This window comes from Lucilia sericata, unplaced genomic scaffold (genome assembly GCF_015586225.1).
Source record: "Lucilia sericata isolate MDLA Ls3-8-SP2 unplaced genomic scaffold, ASM1558622v1 Contig000107F_arrow, whole genome shotgun sequence".
NCBI lineage: Eukaryota > Metazoa > Arthropoda > Insecta > Diptera > Calliphoridae > Lucilia > Lucilia sericata.
The window spans coordinates 312,632-337,896 of NW_023994139.1; the positions used below are offsets into that span (position 1 = coordinate 312,632).

A 25,265-nucleotide genomic window follows, 5' to 3' on the forward strand; every position below is an offset into this window, starting at 1 on the left:
ACATTATAACGAAAATTAGAAGTAATGAAAATGTAACTATTAATGATTTGAAGCTAGAAACAATATATCTTAAACAAATAAAGTATGAAGAAAACCTAAACAATATACTGTATCATGATAAGAAAACAAAAACTATAAGTTTTAGTATTGATATAATAATTATTTTATGCATTATTATCTTAATAATTATATATATGTTAAGACCAAAACAAATATTTAACGTTTCGTCGGAGCCTCAAGCTAACGGTGGGGGTGTTATAATGTCTCCCATTATTCCCCTAACACGAGCCAACATAATATAAACAAGTAAGAAATTATAGTCGGGCGTGGCCGACCATATGATACCCTACACCAATTGCGAATATTAAATGTGATTAATTTCAATAATAAAGCATTTCTGTTAATCTTATATAGGTTCCACGTTCGATTGTATGCTGACTAGGAGAAATAAAAGACCGATTTCAATCATTTTCAACAGCCATCGTCAGTGGATCCAGAAAATAGTATGTGACACATTTTAACAAATTAAACATCACCACATTGTGCCGACTTTTGGATAGATAGTAGTATAGTAGACGTAGTTAAAAGATAAACGGCCGAAATCGGAAGGTCCGGATGTATGGGGGCTAAGGCAGAAATTGAGCCGATCCTTATAAAATGTGTTATTGGGAATTATCTATATACATATATAAAAATGTGTTTGTTTGTATGTTTATATGTTTGTTTGTTTGTGGGTTTATATGTTTGTATGTTTTAACGTTATAGACTAATAACGGCTAAACCGATTTTCTTCAAATTTTCACAGCACATTCCTGTATGTCTGGCAATAGGCTACTTTTTATTTCCGATCATGGCGAAAAATGACAGTGTTATTTATAATTATATTAAACTTAGTCTTTCCAATTTTTGGGAAGATAGTAGTATATTTATAGTAGTTATGAGCTAAAAGACCCAAATCGGTAGGTCCGGTTGTATGGGGGCTAGGGCAAAAATTGGTCCGATCCTTATAAAAATTAATGTCGACATTTATGTTTATATAAAATATATTTGTGGCAAATTTCATCGTGATACTAGTGTTTATAAGTGAATTGTGGACATTCAAGTCATTTTCTGAAGGGAATTTTGTATGGGGGATAGGGTCAAATAATGGCCGATCATTATAAAAATCGACAGTGTAATTTATAATTATATCAAACTTAGTTGTGCCGATTTTTGGAGAGATAGTAGTATATTTGACAAAGTTATGAGCTAAAAGGCCCAAATCGGAAGATCCGGTTATATGGGGGCTAGGGTAAAACTTGGTCCGATCCCTATAAAATTTATTGTTGGGAATAATGTTTATATAAAACTCATTTGTGCCAAATTTCATCGTGATACTAGTGTTTATAAGTGAATTGTGGACATTCAAGTCATTTTCTGAGGGTGACTTTGTATGGGGGCTAGGGTCAAATAATGCCCGATCTTTATGAAAATTACTATAATTATTAAGACATATATAAAACTAAATTTTACCAATTTTTGTAGAGATAGTGGATCATTTTACATAATTATCAGGTCAAAAGCCCTATTCGGGGGGTCCGGTTGTATGGGGGCTAGGTGAAATAATGGACCGATTTCAACCATTTTCAATAGCGTTCGTCCTTGGACCAAGAGAAGTGCATGTTCCAAATTTCATCAAATTAACTCAAAAATTGCGACCTGTAGAGTGCGCACAAGGTTTACATGGACACACAGACAGACAGACAGACAGACAGACAGACGGACGGACAGACGGACATAGCTTAATCGACTCAGGAAGTGATTCTGAGCCGATTGGTATACTTTAAGGTGGGTGTAAGACCAATATTTTTGGGTGTTACAAACATCAGCACAAACGCATAATACCCTCCCCACTATAGTGGTGTAGGGTATAATAACTACTTACATTGCAACTTTTTATTTTTTGCATTACATTTTATTTTTATAAATAAATTTGTTACCAAATTTATTTACAGACATTTTTCCTAATAATTATTTTATTTAAAATTGCTTTTCAACAATTATTAAAATTGTGAAAATATTGTTTTTTAATAAATTGCAAAAATCCACATAAGTTTGTTTTGTACCCAATTTAAGAACGGAAACAAAACACACTTATGCTTAGTAGGCAAAACCGACTTTAGTTAACAAACATAAATCAATATGTAAATTAGTATATAAGAAACAATTTTGAATTAATAAAGCGCATTTGATAATTACACCTCATCAAGCCGTGTTTTTTTTTATTGTTTTAAAATTACGTTCTTTTAATTATTCGGCACAGCCGAATATAGCACTCTTACTTGTTTTAAACTAGATTTTTCTATTCCAAAACTACAATTTAGACATTTTTAGAAAAGGATTTGTTGGGAAATAAATTTTTACATCAATTTTACAGGACTTGGCTGAAATAAATAAAAAAAGTATGTTTTATGACTAAAATCACTGAACACTAAGAAGTGAAACGCTGTCATTTTTTTACAACAATAACGTTACGCTCTTCTCACGGACGAGTTCTGTGTAACTCCAACACATATGTAAGAATCTTACTCTCTCTCCAAACTTCAAAACTTTGTCGCGAAAATTCGTGGCTTATAGCACTTGAATATATTTTTCATCACTTAACGTTATATTTTATTATTTTTTTTGCACACTTTAAATATATTTAATAGCACGAAAAGATTTAATTTTTTACAAACGAAAAAATATTTTTTTATTTTTTTTACATTTAATTTTTGTTGTTGAAATTAAAACTGAAAAAAAACAATGTTGTAAATTTTCGTATGGTACAAGACAAAAATATTTAAAATAATTTATTTATTATTTCAATATTGCAGATTAAAAAGCAAATATACATTCATATATAATGTTTATAGATAAATTATGTTGAAAAATATTTAAAGAAATCTTTTAAAATATAAATTTAAATGTTATAATTTTTTTCAATACTTTTAAATCCTATTTTTTGCAACTATGTTGGCTTTAGAATTCTACTAATACATTCTTAGTGTTAGGTACCGACTGACAGTACTTTTTGTCAGCGTTTCACTTCTTAGTGCTCAGTGACTAAAGTTGAGAATAGAAATTTAATTTTATATTTTTAATACTAAAACCATAGAGAAACATAGAGAGGAAACCTGTCAAAATTTTTTGAAAACATAAAGTAGTCTATTCACACATATGGGTACTGTGTATTCAACATACCACCTGTTAGATTTCCCCACAGTCATTTGTCAAATTGAATGTAAATAAATTAAATATTTTTAATTTTATATAAAAAAATCAAAATTATAATATGTATGTTCCCGTACTCGTTTGGATTGCCATTTTTTGTCTTGTCCCGGTTATTGCAGAGGTCCCTTCGGGATGGCTGTGGTTTGAATACAAAATTGCGAGTTAAATATTTATTTCTGGATAAGTTAGGTGCTGTTACCTTTGTTCGCCTTTTTAGACGACTCACCACCGCCCCTTTGTGCTTCTTACATTTTGCTCATGTACTCAAGCAACCTAATCTCTGACCATTGCTTAACTACTGAGATGCAAAAACATCACTTTAGTTTACAACAACGAAGGTTGGAATTGGCAATAGCACCTAGAGACGTAATCGATGAATCAAAATACGAATCCATCAAATAAGCCAAAGACATTGTTCTTATTCACAGAGAACACACTGTGGTAAGTCTGGTATGGACAGAGTAAAACCTAAATATAGCCTGACATGGAAGGCAAATTCATTCATACATCACCATTAAACTCCTCACACCGACACACTCATTGAGAACAACATCTGAGTGAGTAAGGTCCGTTTAACTCTACATCCATTCCGTATGATATACATTTGACACCAACTCATTTCCAACGCTCTTCGTGGTATCTGTCTCAGAATGCCCGAGGATACACTTAACATTACCAGTTTATAGTCCCGGCAAACCGGATTGCAACAACACCAAAATAGGGAAGAGTTGGTGTCAAAGGAATAAGTTACCGAATGAATTAAGGGTATATGGACCTCGCCACACTCATATACACATAAGAATATGTCGAGTGTTTTCTCTTGAATTTGGGCCACCTAAATCTGTTTATTTTGCCGAAGTTATGTAAAATTTTAAAAATAAATAAAAAATGATTGTGATGAAAATGTCAGAATAATAAATTGAAATGTCCTTAACCAGCAAACACAGAGGGTTCATGTAAAGTCAAGAAAAATTGTAAATCAAACTATTTTTAAATTTTAAAACTCTAAATCGAATGTAAACGTTAAATCAATTTCTCTTTTTAAAGAACCGTTAATGTTTAATATTAAATAAAATTAATAACATTTTTCAAAAGTTTAATTTTGTGTTTGTTGGGTTATTTCAAATATGTGGAATATACTAATACTAGCATAAGTTGTTCTTCTACTACATTCAGACGACTTAGGTTTTTTACAACAGACTTTGGTCCTTGACAGCAGAGTTTCCGCTCTAGATACTCTATGACTAAAACTATTTGATTAACAGTTAAAGAATTGTATTACAAATTTCAAATGTCATTTATACATATTTTTATAAACACCGGAGAGACTCACCAAACATTAAAAAATAAAAATATTCAAAAAAAGACCTTAATAATATTTTATTTATATTCAGTTACATATTGTTTCTTATGTATCTAACATTATTTATAGATTTCATTTATGTTAAACCCATATTGTAGATAAGTCCCAAACTTTAATAACACGATCTTGTCCGACCGTAAGCAATCTTTTACGTTCTTCCTCCAAATCCATATACACAATTGAGTGCTTAGCATCATGAAAAGAAGCCAATGATGGCCGTCTGAAAAAGTATAACAAAAAAATATGTTTATAACATTATTCATATGTAAATAAAAAGTAAAAATCAAAAACAAACTCTAGCGCCATTTAAGCTTAATAGAAAATTAGCCTAGAAACAACGTTCTCTTATATTAGGTACTTCTTGATGTGATTTATATAAAAATATGAAAACTCCACATCAAATTTTCAGCTTCCAAAAGATTACGGTTGAAGAGCCACATAAAAGATCAGGACAAGTTCAATGTTTAAACTATCCAGAATATGGGTATTTTGTAAACTTCCCCCCGTTTGCGTTGACACTACCCAATGTGACAAGTCTAAAAATGATTCAAACGTAAAAAATGCAGTAATTGTGGTGGAAATTATTTAGGTTGGCCCCTTTACCAACACAAAAAGCAGCTTGATGCGGGAAATGCTTAAAATGCATTAATATTATTGCAATCAATCCTAAATAACCATGAACAGTTTGAAAATATGTTTCTGGAACGCAAACGGCATACGCCAACATAAGAACGAATAATGAATATTTTCTAAGAAACCATCTGCTGGTTTCTGAAACACATTTGACGTCTAAAGTTAATTTCAAACTAATGGATATGTTCTATATGATACTAAGGATTTTAGTATTAGATCAGCGATTCTGATTAAAGCTCGAATAAAACACTATTAATGTCTTATTTTTAGGCGAAGATTATCATCGAAACTTTGTGATTTCATCGATATATCCAGTCCCAGATTTTCAATTACAGAAAGTCCATATAATAAATTTTATAACTTGCTAGGTTCCCGTTTCCTGACTGGCGATTATAACGCTAAGAACACATTCTAGGGATCATAGTCAATTTCAATTTCTAAAATGAGTTTGAATGTGATATCGAGCGGACAACCTACATAATGGCCAACAGATCCACGTAAAATACCGTCTGTTATTGACTTTGGAGTGCTAAAGTTATTCAAATTGAACCTTCGTTGGAATTTCTTCAGCTCATTCACCCACTATCGTTACTCTTATGAGCCCCCGAGAAATTGTATACTCGTACACTCGCCATAACACAAATCAGATATAATATAATTTATTCTACAGATGTCGAACCGCTCTTTTATGTGAAAATAAGAGTCCGAAGAGAGTGGCAACTGTATAGATCGTCTCAACTCAAATAAAAATTTAGCGAATGCACGAAAAGTCTTAAACATTAGAATTAAAAAAATGGAATCGTGAAAATTCTGGACGCTACGTCGCACAGTGCTTTGTTTCATAGGCAAAATTCATTTTTTTTTTTTGTATCGAGGATATTGATGTTATATTTTTGCAAAGCTTATAAAATGTCCTAACTAAATATGTAAAATAAAATTTATATTTGCTCTTTTTGATGACGCTAGTGGGCGCTAAATTCAACGAAATTTTAGCCAAATATGTTTGACAGAATAATGCATTTCAAAGCTTGTATGAAAAAAATTTTCTAAAAATTAATGTTTTTAAGGAATTATGGCAAAGTAAGTACAATGCAGTATTTTTAAAGGTATTTTCAGACTACAATACTGAGTATTAACACACTTCAAATTAAAAATATTATGAAAATAATTCGCATTTTCAAAAAATCAATCCGAAAAATACATTTTATGTTTACACTATAATATTTGTAATATTTTTTATCCAATTTTCAATTATTTATGCACTTTTCGTTCTTATTTTTAATGTATTTTACACTTTTTGTTTGTTTTTTATTGTATTTATAAAATACATACCGAATACGTATGAAAATAAAAAGTTTTTGAATTGTTTTAAAAAATTTATGAATACCGACCGTATGCCAAAAAAATCAGTAATATTTTTGAAAATCAAATTACAAATTATATTTAGACTAGTAAATTGTATTATGATACAAACATTTTTGACAAGTATTGATACTCAGTATTGTAGTCTGAAAATACCTTAAGAAATACGGATGGTTTTCGATAAAAAATAGTTACATATTGACTTTTTGTTGCATTGGAAATTATACAATTTCATTGATGGGAGTATCCATGTCAAAACGGACAGAAAATAGAAATTGTCGGATTTACCATCTCCAATTTTAATAAAATTTCCAACACATATTAAGGTTTGAACGTGTTCCTCAAATCAATAACTTTTTGATCGGAATCCCGTTCCAGACCAATAATATCGCGCTTTGAAATTTTAAAAATATGTTAAAATTGTCTAAAGAATGTAGAATAGAGTTTAATTATCCTCATACCATGTATTTTTATAATTTTTAACACGGGGCTGTCTGACCTATTTGACATTGAAATATACACTACGAAAATTGACCTTTAACCTTTTGGAAGTAAAATATTCCATTTACACGATTTTAAAGACCATAACTTTGGCTTTAATATGAAATCAAAAAATATTGTGGACTTTAAGTAGTTTCAGAGTTATGGGCAATTATGTCTTTCAGCAAATTTTAACATATTTTTCAATTTTGAAATCGCGATATTTTTACATTGGAATGAGTTTCCATTCGAAAAGTCATTGTTATGTGGAACATATTATATATATTATATGTGTGGTAAGTTTCATTAAAATCGGAGATGGTAAATCCGACTGCTGTCCGCTTTTACATGAATTCTCCCTAATATAAATATGAAAATTTCCAAAGTTTGATGGAGTAGCAAAAATTTGTTTTAAAAGATGCGTTATTTTTTATTTTTGTTTTCGATATCTTTTTATGTCTTTTAACATAAAAATAAAAAATGTAAATTTTATATTTTCTTGAGGGAATATATTAAGTTTTATATACTGTTGTTTTGAAGTCATTTAGTTCATTAAATTTGAGGCTCTTAAAATATTTAATAATATATTTTTTTCTTCAAAAACTCAAAATTTTTTAAATAAAAATAAATAAAATATTAAATAAAAACATATAAAAGTGCGTTTTCGAACCACAACATCAAAAAAAATTAGCCAATTTTAGTACAATTTACATGTATTTACAACAACAAATTATAGACATAAAGGTACAAGGCCAATGTACGCGGCAATCAGCTGCTCTGCTTACCGCTCGAAAATTTTGGTGAAGGGCCAATGCACGCGGAATCAGTTGAACACAAAATCATATAAATGAATCACTTTTCAATTTCAAAAGAACACCAATTAATTCCAATTGAATTTTTTAGTTGTTATTTAAATGTTTTTTGATTTAAAATTAATTTTTTTCCTTTTTAATGATTTTAAAAATGTTAAAATAAAAAATTTTGTATGACAATTGATTTTCAAGCGGCCGTGCGGAAAAGTTGAACAATATTCAACTTTGCCGCGTCGCTCATCATTGCCAAATCAAAATATTCGTAATGTGTCAATATTTTTATATGTAAAATTTTGTAAACACATTAATTTTATTTTCGTTCCATGACAGCTTGCTATCAAGGAAAGTCCCTAAATATTAGCTCATAACATTGGCTACCTTATACCTTCTTGTAAATAGTACCAGTTACGTTTTTCAAGAATTTACGGCAAGTCTTTTATCCTTCACCCATAACTAAAGATCACGAGGGTTTAATTTACAAACTAAAACATATCTTCGCAGAAAACATATGTAGGCTATTGGAATTCTATTTAAAAATTTCAGGTAAAAGAAGGTGATTGCAATCTATTGAAGCCGGAGTTCCCCAAGGAAGTATTCTGGGACCCTTATTATACCTAATACATATGTATATACATCCGATTTGCTAACAAATATTCATACGGAAATTTTAAGTACTCATGAAGCTGTGAAATAAGATAAAATTATTTGACAACGTTTGGAACACACACAAATACTCTGGCCATGAAATATTGAATAATAACGGCCACATTCGATTAAGAAGGAGGAAGCAGTATCAATTTGAGAAGAAATTCGTATACCTGATTTTTCGTTCGGCAATGGCTGAACTTTAAAAATAGTATTTAGAATTAGAATTAATACAATAAATAGAATATAAAGAATGTAACATATTCGAGGTGAATTACTTTGTTGGACACATAAAAATCAAAAACATAAATTCGACAATATTTCTTCTTAACCCATTTGAAATTTTAATAAAATCGGTCTACCCGTTCATAAGTTACAGATTTATTTCTTCTTTCTTTTCTATACCACAATGTGATGTAAACAGAAACGGAAACGAAAAACATAACGTTTACTTCTTCCAGATATTTAAAAAATGAGACTGAATTAAACTTAAGCCAATAATGTAACTTACTCAACTGTCTGCAGCTCATTAAAGCATGGATTGCAAACACGTACATCAAATTCAAAGCCCATTATTGGAATATTTATACGATTGACAGAACAGTTATCGCAAATGGCTTTACCGCAGTGTCTACAATGATGTTGGCGTATACCTGAAAATAAAAAAGTATAATTTTTAATAATAGTTTTGAAGTTACATAGAAAAACTACGAATAAAATGGTATAAATGCGAATTGCAGTACAGTTATCGTAAATTGCAAATAGATATAAATAAAAAAACACAGCTAATAGTAAAACGACAAGGACTAATATGACTATCAAAATAGGTTCTTGAATACTTTGGTAAAAAAATCAGGGGACAAAAGTTCAGTTAAATAGCGTTTTTTCGTAGACAACGCCAACAAATACGCTTAAAGTACAGAGATGAGCTGCTTGGAAGCTAGCGGGATTGACATGTTTGCAGTTCCCAGTATAATTTTTCGATCCCAATCCAATAGAGAACATATGAAAATTATTTTTAATTTTTTAATGATATTTTTATTTTGTGCTAAATTAATGTCCAGATTTGTTTGGGAGTAGATTTACTTTGGAAAGAAAAAAATTATGTGCTTGTTGCAGTAGTCGTGATCCTCGAAGGACATGTGTTACGCATAAAAAATCATTTGTTAAAAAAGTTACGAACTATAGGAAATATTTGATATAATATGTAACAGATACTAAGTGTGCTAACCTCATGGCCGCCACTGTATCTCTAGGTTGTATAAATAGCTTACATATGTACAGTGATGTTCCTAAAATAGAGCTTAAAACACTGTGCAGCAAGAAAATCTATGGAATCCAATAAAATAAGTAAATATATAAATTACTCAATTTTATTTGACTACTAAGGTCTAAGATATTTAAATTTATTAATGGTATATTTAGTGTGCTCTAATTTCCTTTCTATTTAAATAGTTCTTAGTAAATACTACACTAAAAATTTTCAAATCTAATTTGATTTATCAAAAAATAAAATGAAAAATTTTTAAATTTGTACAGAAGTTAAATGAATTAGTTTACTAAAATTAGATTTTCTATGGATCTCTTCATGGTCCAGCTCTGATTTTTTTATATGTTGTTGTAGATTTTATAAACTAATTTTAGTAAAGGAATAATGAAAATGGGAGATACCGTTTTTAAGATATCCTTGACTAAAGGACATTTTTTGATATCATTATAATTATTTTAAAACCATAATATTTCAAATAACATATTGTCAATCTACGACACATAGGCATTAATTACAGTCTTAAATTATTAAAACCCTATAAATATGTTAGAATTTATACAATATCAAATTTAATCCTTTTTAGAAAAACTCTTAGAAATATGAACTTTAAATATCGATAAAATCAAAACCGTAACGAATTTGAATTTTGTAAATATGAAAAGATCGAATTCATCAAAATCAGAGAGGGTCTGCTCAAAATTTTTTTTGATTTTACATATGTGAAAATTTTCTTGAAAAAGCTAAGTTTAAATGCCTATAAATTAACAATACGAGCTAACTTTCCCCTTTGGGGAATTAGTTCTATTAATTGTCTACTTTCATTTCCCGTTGGTCTTGTTCGGGAAAGATTCGAAGACCCAAAATTTGTTGCATAGTGAAATCTCTCCAATGAAGAATTGAGTTGGAAAAACTAACTGAAATTTTGTGTTGATCTATTATGAATATAATACCATTATTTTTACAATAATTTATTCGTAACATTAATGTAATTTTAAATTAAGTTATGTAAAAAGGTGTGCCATAAAATAGAGCCAGATTCCAAAAATATCAAAATTTAACAATTTGTTGACGAATTTCAAACTGAAATCGATACAAATAATAAGTTTAGGGCTTATTATTACAACAATAATATAATTTAAAAAAACTTTAATTTTGAGTCCAAAAAGAGGCAGAAGCAATCTTTGCAGGCGATTCCACAGAAAAATTATAAAAATACGCCATGTTCAATGTAAGGGCTGTAGGTAAATTGTTGAAATAATTCTTTGTTCCAAGAAAATAGTATAAAATGTAGTAATACATAAGTTTGAATCAGAAAATATCAAAAAAAAAAATAGGAACAAGAAATATGGAGTCATATAGTAGCATATAGGCGAAAGGGATTGTCAAAGACCTAAGTCCCCTGTCAAAAACCTAACTGGTGAGAATGTATTAGTAGAAGCACGAAAATAAACACAGTTGTTAGAAAGGTACTAAATAATAAATGTATTTTTGATACGTTATTTTTTGTATGTTATTACTGGGAGTTCATATACTAGTGAATGAAAATATTAGTTAATTAATTTTTTTCAGAAGATATTTCATCTTAAAACATATTATAAACACATCTTTTTGTTATTTTTTCTGCACTAATGGAAAAAGAAAAAAGGTATGTGAAATACTTTTTTTATTTTCAATACGAAAATTTACAACTTTTCTTTTTTCAGTTTTAAATAAAATGAAATGTCAAAGAATAAAAAATATTTTTTTTTTCGTTTGTAAAATATAAATTATTTTCGGGTTTTTAAATACATTAAAAGTGTGGCAAAAAATAATAAATATTAAGTTTAAGTGATAAGAAAAACTATTAAGTGCTAATATCCTCGCAATTTCGCGAAGAAAATTTGAAGTTTTGTGAGAACGTTTAGTTCTCTCAAGTGTGTTTTATTCTCTCAGAACTCGTCTGTGTGAAGAGAATAACAAATTTTGTTTAACAACCCCTTCAGTTTCGCCCATAGCAGAAATATAGAAGGTAGTCTCAATCAAAAAAATTAAATTTAAATAAGGTTTTTTGACGTTTTCCTTATTTTAAACTTTATATACAGAGTTGCCACATGTAAAAAATTATAATGGATTTCAAAAAATATTTTACAAAAAATGTGTAGTTAATTTATATAAATAAAATGTATGTTATATTAAAGGAAGTTAATTAAATTACTGATTTCCTCTACAAACTTATAAATAATAAATATGTCAGATTTTGCTTAATAAGTTGTATTTTTAAGATAGATATTACAAAACTCCTCACATTCTAGTGTACTAAACCAACGCATGTACATACCTAGTAGTTATTGGGATAGCATTTCTATCCAATCTTGCACGTTTTGAATTGATTGTAATGTCACTTTTAAAGAAATGATCTGAACAAACCATAGGCTCTTTTGGCAAACTTTCTTCGTTGGTTTTGCATCTTTCAAGCCACTGTTGGCGTTTACCCGGTAATATAGGGACTTTAAAAAATCTTACATTGGAATTTTTGCAGAAGTATTTCGTATTTTCGCAGTTCGGGAAAATGCAGCTCATATTTATTCTCTAATTAATTTTACAAATTAGTTTTCAAAGATTTCAATATAAATGTGATTTTATTCAAAAGAACTATTTTTATAATATTTTCTAACTGAATTGAAATTATTTTTATAAATTTTTTACATAAACTTCAAAGCATATATAGAAATTTTATTATAAAATGGGAAAAATTAAACTGTATATGGTATCACTAATTTAACGAAAACTTCAAAATCCTTAAACATGTCAGATAGAGAATTTAAAAAACTAATGAGAGATTGACACTACCTTCTATATTTCTGCTATGGTTTCGCCTATATCCCTACTATATGTATGGAGTTATGTAAAACAGGCGCTTCTGAGGACACAATAGTGGGAATCTCCTTATAAAGTACTTTATCATTCAGCATAGCATGATTAAATATAATTATGGGATATTTGCAGTCCAACCTTCTTATATTCCTTTATAAGGATACACGAAGCACACAAAAGTGTTATCCTCTGCATGACTCACAATTTTTTACTTCAAAAAAGGTGTAATTTTTAATTTTTTCTCAATATTCTTTAGCTTAAACTTATATTTTACAGCATCTTCTATCATTTTCTTGGAGAACACAATTATTTCAACAATTTGTCTACAGTCCTAACCTAGATCATGCAATGTTTGCCTCTGCCCCATTTTGGACTCAAAATTATAATTTTTTAATGAGATTGTTTTTAGAATTATAATACAAAGCCTTAAACTTACTATTTGGATCGATTTCAATTTGAAAATTGTCAACAAATTGTTAAATTTTTATATTTCTTCTCCAAGAAAAATTGGCAAAATAAACAAATCAAAAAGTAGCTGAAACACAACAAAGTGGAGGAAACCTCGTGGCAAACGAAGCCGGCAATGTGAAGAAGAAATGTGAACCTGTGTTGTCGAGATTAGCTGAAGTAACAAATTGTCCAAATCATATTGGAGAAATGCTAAAAATTTATTCCAGCCAGTTATATCAGAAAATTATGAAGAAAACGTGAGTATATATGTACATATTTGACAAGTTTGTTCTTCAAAACGTGTCAACTATAAATGTTAGTATTTATAATTTAAATTTTTCGAATTTTTCTAAGTTTTGAATTGATCTATTTGCAGATGTTGCTGTTAAAACACAATATTTGTTATCGAAGAATCGCGTATGGTAAAGATTTTTGTTTCCGTGTATATCCAAAAACGAGGATGGATACCTTAAACTATGAGATAAATTACACCATGACGCAATAAATAGCCGAACTAACGAAAACATAGAAATAATAATACCATACATGTAAGTTTTAATTAAAGTAAAAAAAATAAAACTAAAATTACTTGAATTATGCGCTAAAATTTTATTTTGTATTATTACTTAGTTTCTACATTTAAACAACATTATATAAAAATGAACTTCCAAAGAAGCGAAAAAGAAGTAGAATTTACTCCATGGAAGTACTGAAAAAGACCTTAAGAAGTGATGATTTTAACACAGGCTTGTAATGGGAGGGATGTTCTGAAGTCATTCTCAAGAAGTAATTTAAATGCTCTTTTTTTGGAAGTTGTTCAGAAGAGAAATTGTAGTATTATAGAATACAACTAATTTGACTTAAATAATATTAACATAAATTAAGGTAATAGACACATTTAATACGAAAACCCAAACATAACATTTTTTATCTCATATGTAAGAACAAAAATATATCTTCAACATTGAAAAATTAGAATTATTTTCGCTTCTTCGGAAGTCTTTAGTTCACTTCCTCAGAAGATAAAAAATAAATCAATTAGTGCTGCTTTAGAAGTGGTGATAAATGTTATTCTTTTGTAAGTACTTCGTTTTATTTTTGCTGGGATGTATCAGTTTTTATTTTAAATGTAAATTTTTATAAATGAAGTGAAATAATTTATTTTTATAAGAATTATATCCTAAGATGTTATGTAACTTTTTAGATATTACAATAAATAAACACAAAATTCAACAAAAATAATGTTTTTTTTTTTTTTTTTTTTTTTTTTTAATATATCCCAAAAAAGTAAATTTTTTTGTCACATTTCGAATTCATGTGCTGTGAGACACGTTAATGGCCTGGGGAATTTGCAATAACTTTTAAAGTTTTCAAGCAATTTGTGTTTTATATCTTTCCGAAATGCTTACTCTGTGCACATTACGATTCCTTTACAATAAAGTTTAAAAATTATTACTAAATGGCCAAATTTGAGCAAAAACTGAGAAAAATCGATATTTTCCCCTTGTAAATGCACTTGGAAACTTCAGAGCCGTTGCGACACCTGTTAACGTTATCCAATCAGCCTAATTTTTTGTATGACATAGTTTTACAACCCATAGAACAATTCTAGAGGTGGGACGGACTGTCAGACAAAATTTGTTTTCCTTCAAGCTTGAATCACTCTAATATACATACATATATGTTCATATAACGCCAATTTTTCGGATCTGAACATATAAGAAGCTTCATGTATGAACATGTATGGTGCCATATATGAACGTTTTTAGCTGGATAAGAATTTTTTTTTTTAAAAATCAACTTTTTGTTGGCCTAAAGAAGGGTCGAGCCTACAATAATTCTTATATTTGTCAATGGTTATTTTATTTTAAGCTATTTAAAGTTTATGAATACGATTTTCTTGAATTTTGCGTAAAATTGGTTAATAAACCTAAAATAAGTTTTTATGAATACAGCCCTAAAACGTTATTTATTTTGTTTTGTTAAACTGCAAAAGTTAAAGCAGTTAAAATTAAAAAATCTTTAAAAATACGTGTTCAGCTATTTTCAGATAAAAATAGTACCAATTCGTAAACTATCAGCGCATGTTAAAATAGTTATCGCAAATTTCATATATAAGAAAATAAACTGATGATTAAAAAAAATATTTTAATTGTTTTTCAAATTCATTTCAACCAAAAATTTTGCAAATAAAATATTTCGAAAAGTCCTAAAATTAGAGATGATTTTCAATGCATTACAAAATGAACTACTCAGCGTTCCTCTCAAGGCGTCATTAAGTACGGGCTGAACCAACTCCGCTTGATCTTGCCCGCGGTGAAGCGCAGTATGAACCCAACAATGCTGAAAGTGGTACACATTAATCTGCACCACTAAGAAGCAACATCGGACGATTTGCTGCGCATTATGGAGAAGGAAGTTATCCACGTGGTCTTAATCCGAGAACCCTGGCTTGTAGCCAGTTCAAGGGGAGCTCGGATATAAATGACGAAGTGAGTGTTTGTTTACACTTTCCGTGTTCCAGGGATGATGAAAATGAGAGCTTTACTTCGGAGCACCCCGCAGTTTCTCAAATCCACATATGTAGGGTAGAAGAGGGATCATACGCCATAGGGGCACATCTGCCAATAGCGAATAACTTGAAAACCGAGTAATCGATTTTATCGCATTATCGAATTTTGTTTTCGTTTATCGATTATCTATCAGTTTGAAAGATTAACTTTATATATGATGGGAGGCAGACGAGATTGTTTTTCAAAGGGCTGTGAAAATATTTCACTGTGTGAATTTTTTGTGCTAACTTTTTTAGTTTTTGTGATAGAAAAAATATATTGATCAGTGATAGAACGTCAATAATAGTGAACAATAAGACATATTAATTTTTTCGATAATATAATCTGAAGCCCGAAAAAATTGAAACTAAACCCCAGAACTTCCCGTGGGGCACATTCGCCAAATATATGTAATGCTTGTGATGTAGAACAAAATTTGGTTAAAATATAGAAAAAATCAATAATAATTTGTTTTCATTTTTTTTTGTTAAGTTATGTGAAATAAACAATAAATATCTTTGTTAAATGAATTAAAATATAAAACAGCGAAATAAGTTTTTATTTTTTAAATTTTTTGGTTGATTTTACTAATGACAAATCTGCCCCATCCTCTTGGCGTATTTACCCCATGGATGGGGCGGTATCGCCGTTTTTGGTCAGTTCAGAAAAGTTAAAAAAATATGTACATTAGGATGACTTAGGAAAGATTGAAAGGGATAAAACTAAAGCCAACATATCTAAGTATCCGAACCAAGAAAAGAATAAAGAATATGTATTGTGGTTTTAATTTGATGCCGCCTCAAAAAAAAAGTGGCGTATGGTCCCCCTTCTACCCTACGTGAATTAGTGTAAAAAGATCACAGTATACTGGGATGAGTATCGTAGTAAACTTGGTGAGTATAAGAAAATTGTTCGAAAAGCCAAACGAGACTCCTGGAAACTTTTCCGTAAACATGTAGATAGAGTAAATGACGTATCGAAGATAAAAAATTCTTATCCAAAACTCATGTCCAACCGGAATCTATGATCGATGACACGGACAGGAGGCTGGAGCATATGGAGGAGACAATGAAACTCCTAATGGACTTTCATTTCCCACCCGGAATATCGAATAACATAGATGGACCGATATTGGAGGAACGGGAGGCTAACACGGAAATTGTTATTACATCAGATATGGTCAAAGGGGCAATCAAGAGTTTTGCCTCTTATAAAGACGCACGTTCGTAAAGCATTTTCCCGGCACTTTTGCAGATGGAGGCGGGACTGGTTTCCGTATATCTGTCTCAGATATGCATTGCATGCTTGAAATTGTCATATAACCCAGTTAAATGGCAGGATGCAAGGGTAATATTTATACCCAAACCCGGGAAACCTAGCTATGCCACACCTAAGTCCTATCGACCGATAAGCCTTACGTCCTTCCTACTTAAAACCTTACAACGGATAGTCGATAGTATGCTTAAAAGCAGTACACCAGACAAAGACCTTAAATATAAGCAGCATGCTTATGTAAAGGGACGATCGGTGGAAGCCGCTTTAAACGAAGTTGTCCACTACATAGGAGAATCCTTCGATAGCAAACTGTATACACTGGCGGTATGCATTGATATCAAAGGCGCCTTCAATAACCTGCAAACTGATACTCTTATCCAATCCCTAGACCAGTTTTATGTTGATCGTGTGCTCCGTAACTGAATCAACTACATGCTAAGGAACAGATGGATAAGCTGCGAGATGTATGATATAACTATCACGAAAAAGGTATTTCAAGGTATACCTAACGTAACCAGACACCCCGCCAAAAGCGGGATTATCCCGCTTTTAAAAGGTTGATCCCGACTTAGATTTCAATCCCGTTTTTTAAATAAAAAATCCTGCGTTTTTACATAACAGTTCAATCATTCTTAATTTTATTCTAATCAATTTGGGATTTATTATTTAAAAGTTTAAAATTTACCACCATTTTCTCAATGTCTTGTTATTTTTTATCGAAACGATATATTGACAGTTTTCATACAAAAATTATTTTAACCGGTAGAATATCTACGGGTTAAACGATAAACGGAGAATGAGATTGTGGCCCTTAAACTTTAAATTTAGAAATTTTGGTAGAAAATAGAGATTCAAATAAAAGATTCTAGTATTTTTTAATAACTTCTCAAAATGTGGGTAAATATAGACAGCCACTTTTAAATAAAAATGTTTCAGTTCGATTAGTAAAGTTAATGTTCTAAAAATTTATTATTTTAAGTGAAAATTAAATTCTTGGACCCGTGACTTTTAATGTATAAAGCTGTGCTTTTTTAGTAATGTAACGAAAGCGGATTATTCGCTTACCTTTCTACATTCATATTCGCTTTTGCATTCGCTATATCTTAGCGAATATTTTAGCGATTACTATTTCTTAAAAAACTTTAAGATAATTTAAATGTAAGCAGTTTTACATTCGTATTCGCTTTTGCATTCGCTATATCTTAGCGAATATTTTAGTGATTACTATTTCTTAAAAAACTTTAAGATAATTTAAATGTAAACAGTTTTAGCGAATGAAAATTAAAACTCCCTGTGCTGTGTTTTTGTTTTGATTATATATTATGAAGTAGAAATAAAGCAACAACTATATTTTTCATCGAAATAAATAATGAATTTTTGTTATTCTCACTTTTCTATTCAAATTTACTTGAATTGTACAATTTGCATTCGCAAAAATAAAATCTATTATTCGCTTTCGCTAAACTGGCATTCGCAACAACCCTAGCCTTTTTGCCGAAAAGTATCAATCCAATTTTATGACCAGTATTTTAAGTCCCCGACCCAATAAGAATTTAATTTATCCTCACTTAAATTGACTGTGTATCTGGCCGGCAGATCCTACGTATTTTCCTTTGTGTTCCCATTTTTATTTGTTTTAGTTTTTTAACTGATATTTCAGAGTGATTTTATCGAATTTTTCAGATACACTATGTTTCCTCACTATTTAGATTTTAGCCAGAATTTTAAAAAATCGATGCCCAAAATTCGAATCTGTCATCACATCAGGTTTTCGTGTCATGTTTGTCTTACATTTATTAATCGAAATTCAATATTTAAGAATAGTATGCCTTGGTCTCAGGCGCTGTGTAATTCTATCATACAAATTTATCAATACGCTAATGTTATATAATCACATCCAATGAAATTATACCGGAATAACGTTCAACCTATATATTTTGGTTCTTTTTTATCAAATATGTACATAGTCTTCCAAATTTCTAACGGACATTTTGTTCGAAACAACCATTTTCCTATATTATTATCCAAAACCTTTTGCTCATGAATTGAAACATATATTTGTAAAAAGGGTTATGTCCGGTGGTTCATTACCAATTTTTATTTTTTCCTATACGTCAAAATTTTGAGATAAAGAGGTTTTAATGCAGCATTATTCTTCTTCCAAATCCCGCTTTTTAATCTCTCGGTTACCGCTTTTATTCAAAAACCATCTGGTCACGTTAGGTATACCATTTGTCACGTTAGGTATACCAGGGTGGCATTTTGTCACCTTTACTCTGGATTACCACGATTAATAGCCTTCTAAAGACCCTAACCGAGAAAGGACTTAGACCTGTCTGCTATACAGACGATGTTGTAATACTTTTAAAGGAAAGGATCCAAATTACTTGTTTAGAAGAGCGGAGCAGCCGACTATCGGCATGAAATGGGGTCTTAGTCCTACTATGACAAATTGGATTTATAGAAGTGTAATTAGTCCAATCTAAGTTATGCTTCAATAATCTGGTGAACGGCTTCCTACAAAGAGTGCAATATCAAACTACTACAGGGAGTTCAGCATACATACATGCTTCTTGGGTATAAGCGGTGCTATGTGTCTACTACTTCGACCAAGGCTTCTGGAATCGTTGCTAGATACATATTTCACCCATTGTAACATATTTAAGATATGAGGCGGCGCTTATAGCCGAACTGCTCTTTACTTTAGGCGAACTGGCCAAACGCGGTTATAGGAATGTCAGTAACGATACGGGACCAAGGGGAAGGGGAGACAAAGGGTTTGTATGTGCGTCACTCTGGTAAGGAAATACATACAGACATAATAAAGACAGACATACATACCAGACATACCGACAGGATCCGACAGACAGACAGGACCGACATACATACATACATACATACATACATACATACATACATACATACATACATACATACATACATACATACATACATACATACATACATACATACATACATACATACATACATACATACATACATACATACATACATACATACATACATCATACATACATACATACATACATACATACATACATACATACATACATACATACATACATACATACATACATACATACATACATACATACATACATACATACATACATACATACATACATACATACATACTACATACATACATACATACATACATACATACATACAAACTAACATACATACAAACACTAAAACAATTATTTCCCATAAAAACAATTTAAGTCTGTTCGTTAAAGTTTTCTGTTTTTCTACACAAAAAATTTTAAAAAATAGTAAGCTCTTTGAATAATTTTTCTCTTTTACTATTTTTGGCTTGAATATTTTTATCGAGTAAAAAGTAGTAAAAACAAAATTTGTTCTGTACTGATTTGTTTGGAAAAAAATTTCATATAATTTGTTTTAAATTTTTCAATATAATGACAATAAAACAAAATTTACTTGAATTTCGTTCGTTTACTTTTTATATTTTTGAGAATAATTTATACTTTCCTCTTGTTTTACTACTTTTACTAGAAATATATTCAAACAAACCTTTTGTTTATCAACAAGTAAGAGTGCTAATATACCCATCATCAAACCGTATGCCGTAAAAGGAATGCTCTCCTATAAACATCAGGGTGATATTACTCATCAAATTTACTGAAGAGGACTTTATATGAGAGATAGAGTGAATTATTGACCGTTTTTATAAAATTCTTCATAATTTTTTAGACCGATTTTGGGACATATAAAACATGTTTACATCGAATATCAGTTCCCAATATTACCGTAGAAGGCCAACTCTCCCGAAAAAATCTAACTCGGCTGTCAAAAAAACCTAACTCTAAATATGTATTAGTAAGATTTTCTTTAGAAGTGTTAGTGTATAAAAGCTTTTTAACAATACATAAAATGCCCATATAGTTGCATAAAATCGGTCGAAATAATAGTACGATGTTTTTATTGCATTATTTTTCTTAAATTATTACATTTGAAATTGTAGATTGCATTTATAAAAGCATGATAATATTTTTCATGCATTCTATATTTGTTGAAAATTTAAATTCTTTAATTTTTTTGATTTTCATAAATTTGTTTACTACTAAAAAATGCTAGATCATGATCCAAATTTTAAGCAATAAATTTTGCTTAAAATTTATCTGAACATTGAAAAAATGTTGATCCAAAAAATATTTTATTTATTTATTTTTCAATAAATGAAAAATAGTTTGTTGATTAAATTACAGCGCACTTGATTTTTTTATATTTTAATTTTCTGTTCTCATATACAATGTTTATCACATGTATATGATGTAATGCAAAAAAAAATTATTAAAAATTTAAACTTCATATCCAGATTTTATATACAAGTAAATCAATTGTATGTAACACGAAGTAAAGCACACAACATTGGTTACAATTCCGAGTACTCTGAAAATTTTCTGTGGGGGAAGAAAATATATTCAAATAATTGTAAAAAATATATAATGTGTGTTTGTTTTATAAAAATTTTGTCACAATCGTTTTTTGTGCAAATTTTGGACTTGAAATATTGAATTTTTGTTGTTGTAGTTTTGTGTTGAATTCATACAGAATACGTAAGTGTGAAGAGAAGAAGCTCTTTTTTCGTGGTAAAGCTTGAGTTGGCAATCTATGTGTATTATCTATGGTTAAAGTAATTATCACATAAAATTTGCTAGAGAGGATTTTGCTCGTAAGAGACTTACTTATGTCAAATTTCATTGCTTTACTCGTATTTTTACGCCAGTAATGAGCGTTAAAGTCGTTTTTTTGAAGGAGACCTTATATGGGCGGTAGGGTAAATTATGGACCGATTCACATAAAATTCGATAGAGAGATTCTGGCTCGCATGGAACTTATGTGTGTCGAATTTCATCGCTATACTCGTATTTTTATGACAGTAATTATCGTTAAAGTAATTTTCTGAAGGGGACCTTATATGGACGGTAGGGTCAATTATCGACCGATCACATAAAATTTGGTAGAACGATTTTGACTAGCATGAAACTTATGTGTGTCCAATTTCATCGCTATATATTAGTACTTTTAAGCCAGTAATGACCATTAAAGTAATGTTTGAAGGGGACCTTATATGGGGAGTAGGGTCAACTATAGACCGATCCACATAAAATTTGGTAGAGAGGATGTTGCTCGTCAGGGACTTACTTATGTCAAATTTCATATATTTGCTATACTAATATTTTTAAGCCAGTAATGAGCGTTAAAGTAATTTTTTGAAGGGGACCTTATATGGAGGGTAGGGTAAATTATGGACCGATCAATATAAAATTTGGTAGAGAGATTTTGAATCGCATGAAACTTTTGTGTGTTTCATCGCTATATTCTTATTTTTAAGCCAGTAATGAGCGTTATAGTGAATATCCGAAGGGGACCTTATATGGGGGGTAGGGTCAATTATGGACCGATCCTCATAAAATTTGGTAGGGAGATTTTGGCTCATATGAAATTTATTTATGTCGAATTTTATCGCTATACTCGTACGTTTAAACAGATATACCCGTTAAAGCTGTTTTTAGGGGATCCACTTGTGTGGGGGCTATCCGAAAACGTGAACCAATATTGCTCATTTTCAAACCTTATCTATAGAGAATATTTGTGGAAAATTTCAACCCTCTAGCTCATTCCGTTCGGACTCTATCGTGCTTTCGACAGACAGACAAGTAGGAATCCGTTGTTATACGGGTGGCTCTAAATTTCTATATAGAAGACCCAGAAACAGAAATATACCACCGTTTACCTAATCATAACACAAGCTTTCTGACAGAAGTCTGAGCAATAGTGGAATGCGTAAATTGGATTAGAATAAATATGACGCCCACAGCCCTTGATATATTTACTGACAGCTTGAAGGCAATTAGGGCGATATCAGGTGAAAGAATTGGATTGTAAGAAAGCTTTAACTGACTACTCTCCCAGAAGTAAGGTTTACATCATATGGGTACCAGGCCACACGGGAGTAGTCGGCAACGAAAGGGCGAATGTTTTAAAAGGAAGGGAGCTCGAGGCAAACGCAAAACCATTCGACGCAACAAAATCTGAATTAAAAATCCCATAAGGCCTCTTGGAATAATGAAACGGTGGGTAGAACCACAAAAATCCTATGGAGTGACCCTGATGAGAGCAAGACGAGAAATCTCCTCAAAATGAGCAAGTATATATTTTTATAGTTTTAATTACTAGTGATGAAATTTTGAATCTTTTTCGGAAACCCTTCCATTAATGTTGTTATAGTGCTATCTGTCACTTTGCTCGAACAGGTAGTCCATCTCCGTTTAAAATCTACCACACTTTTGGACACCTTTTTTGTGCTCTTCAATTCTCTTTTAGCAAGAGCCTAATATCTCTCCACTGGCCTTAGTTTGAAGGATTTGCCTCTCTTGGTACAAATAGGGCTTGTAAGCAAGGGCTTGTTTTTAAACCTGCATTAGCACTAACTTTTCGTACCAAATAGTCTGATCACTGAGCTAACCGGACTGCTTTCCCACCGAATGTTTTGGGAGCTCTTTTGAAAATGCTTTCTATTTTTTGGCTTTAGAAACATCATGTGGGCCATTCCTTCTACCTGAATCAGGTTTTCTATCAACGGACAAGTTCTCCCGGTAATGTTTAATATCATTTCAAACAGTTTGACGACAGACCTTTGAATGCTTGGACAACTTTTTGCAGGACCAAGTTGGGTTTTGTTGAAAATTTTTAATAATATTGGTACGCATTTTTTCTGGTCCCTCTTTTTAATCAGATTAACAACAAATGAATTGACATTAAACATAATAACTGACATGTTACAAAAGCAACTTGATAAAAAAAAATCAAATAATACTTGGGTTAAAAGTTTTAATGAAAAACGTGTGTTAAGAATTTTACGATCTCACTCCTTAGTCAACGAAATTAGTTAAGGAAACCATTCTCCTTTATGTATAAACTCTTAACATAAGGGAATGGTAATTCTAAGGGTATCACAATGGACCACAAGACCTCCGAGTGAACTCGCTATCTCAGTCGGTTTGAAAGATATAGCCATTTGAAGTAGTTTTCTCGAATATGTTTATATCGAATTAAAGTACAATCTTTAATATTTTTTTTTGCAATTTTTTCGTCGGATTTGTAAACATAATTTTAATTATATACTTTATATTTAAAGTGTTAAAAATTTTGCTATACATGTAAATTTAATTTTGATGTTATGAAATCCGTATTTAGGCGGTAAAATTGTATATCCTTAAAATATTTTAATACTCACCGAATTTTAGCACAATGCAATAATAAAGCTTTTATTTGAAACTAATATTTACACAAATCATATCGAGCTATAGTTGTCTGAAAGCAAAATGATTTTTAGATAAACGCTGTTAGGGCCGCTAAAAATTAAGAAAATTTATTTTTCTTTCGCAATATTAATTTAATCCATTAATATAATTTACTGCAAACAATTTACAAAATGTTTGCATTATGTCTTTAGTTAAAAATATACAAAAAAAGAAATTTAAATTTTACAAAAATTTGAAAATGATCATTAAAAGTTCACATTTGTCTCGGAGGTGTTAAATATAATGAGATTAAATTTACGTGGTATTACAACTGCATTCGTAAATAGCTATGAATGTCACATCAAAAATCTCACATTTTTAAAAAATTACGCCTATTCCTGACAAGTTTGTAAAGGCCCTGCTCTGTACTTAGATCTTTGATATCAAAAAGATATATATGAAATTGCGTGAAATTAATACACCTAAATACAGTTGCTTAAATTTAACTTGATTAATGCGCGCATCTTGGCTTTGAAAATTATTGTTACATTTGTTTAATGAAATAATTAATGAAATTATTAAAAGGATTTTTAAATGTTCAAAGTCTTCTGATTATTATTTATAAAGGATGGCTCTGTAAATAATGTAGTTGTCTACAATTTCGGCATACATGTGTTTTGGAAAATTATACCGAAATGTATCAAAACTTTTCCTTATTTTAATTAATATAATAACGAAATACGAATTATTATAATTCAGTTTTATCGATTCTCAAAAATGTTAGATTTTGCTCATATACATGTTTAATAGGAACTACAATCTCTCTGTTAAGTTTAATAAGGATCGGTCCATAATTGGCCCTAGTACTCATATAAGGATCCCATCATCTGGTATAACAGAAAAAACCGGTTTTAAAACCGGTTGAAAAACCGAGTCGATCACCCTAGTACAAACATATAATTTTTTGTGCAAATCACACATATTGTTCTCTTTTGTATTTTACACTACAACATATGCGTTTTAAAT

At 30.3% G+C, this 25,265-nt stretch overlaps 1 protein-coding gene across 1 annotated transcript in view; it reads right to left on the reverse strand.

The window, feature by feature from the left end:
- Positions 1-4,607: 4,607 nt before the first annotated feature.
- The window catches only part of LOC119600202 (WD repeat and FYVE domain-containing protein 2), a 76,714-nt gene continuing 56,056 nt past the window's right edge, over positions 4,608-25,265 (reverse strand). Inside the window, exons 6-7 of the mRNA XM_037950299.1 lie at positions 9,059-9,200; positions 4,608-4,835 (exon numbers count right to left, since the gene is read on the reverse strand). Coding sequence (XP_037806227.1) covers positions 4,697-4,835; positions 9,059-9,200 — 281 coding nt within the window. The 3' untranslated portion in view covers positions 4,608-4,696. The remainder of the gene's footprint in view (positions 4,836-9,058; positions 9,201-25,265) is intronic.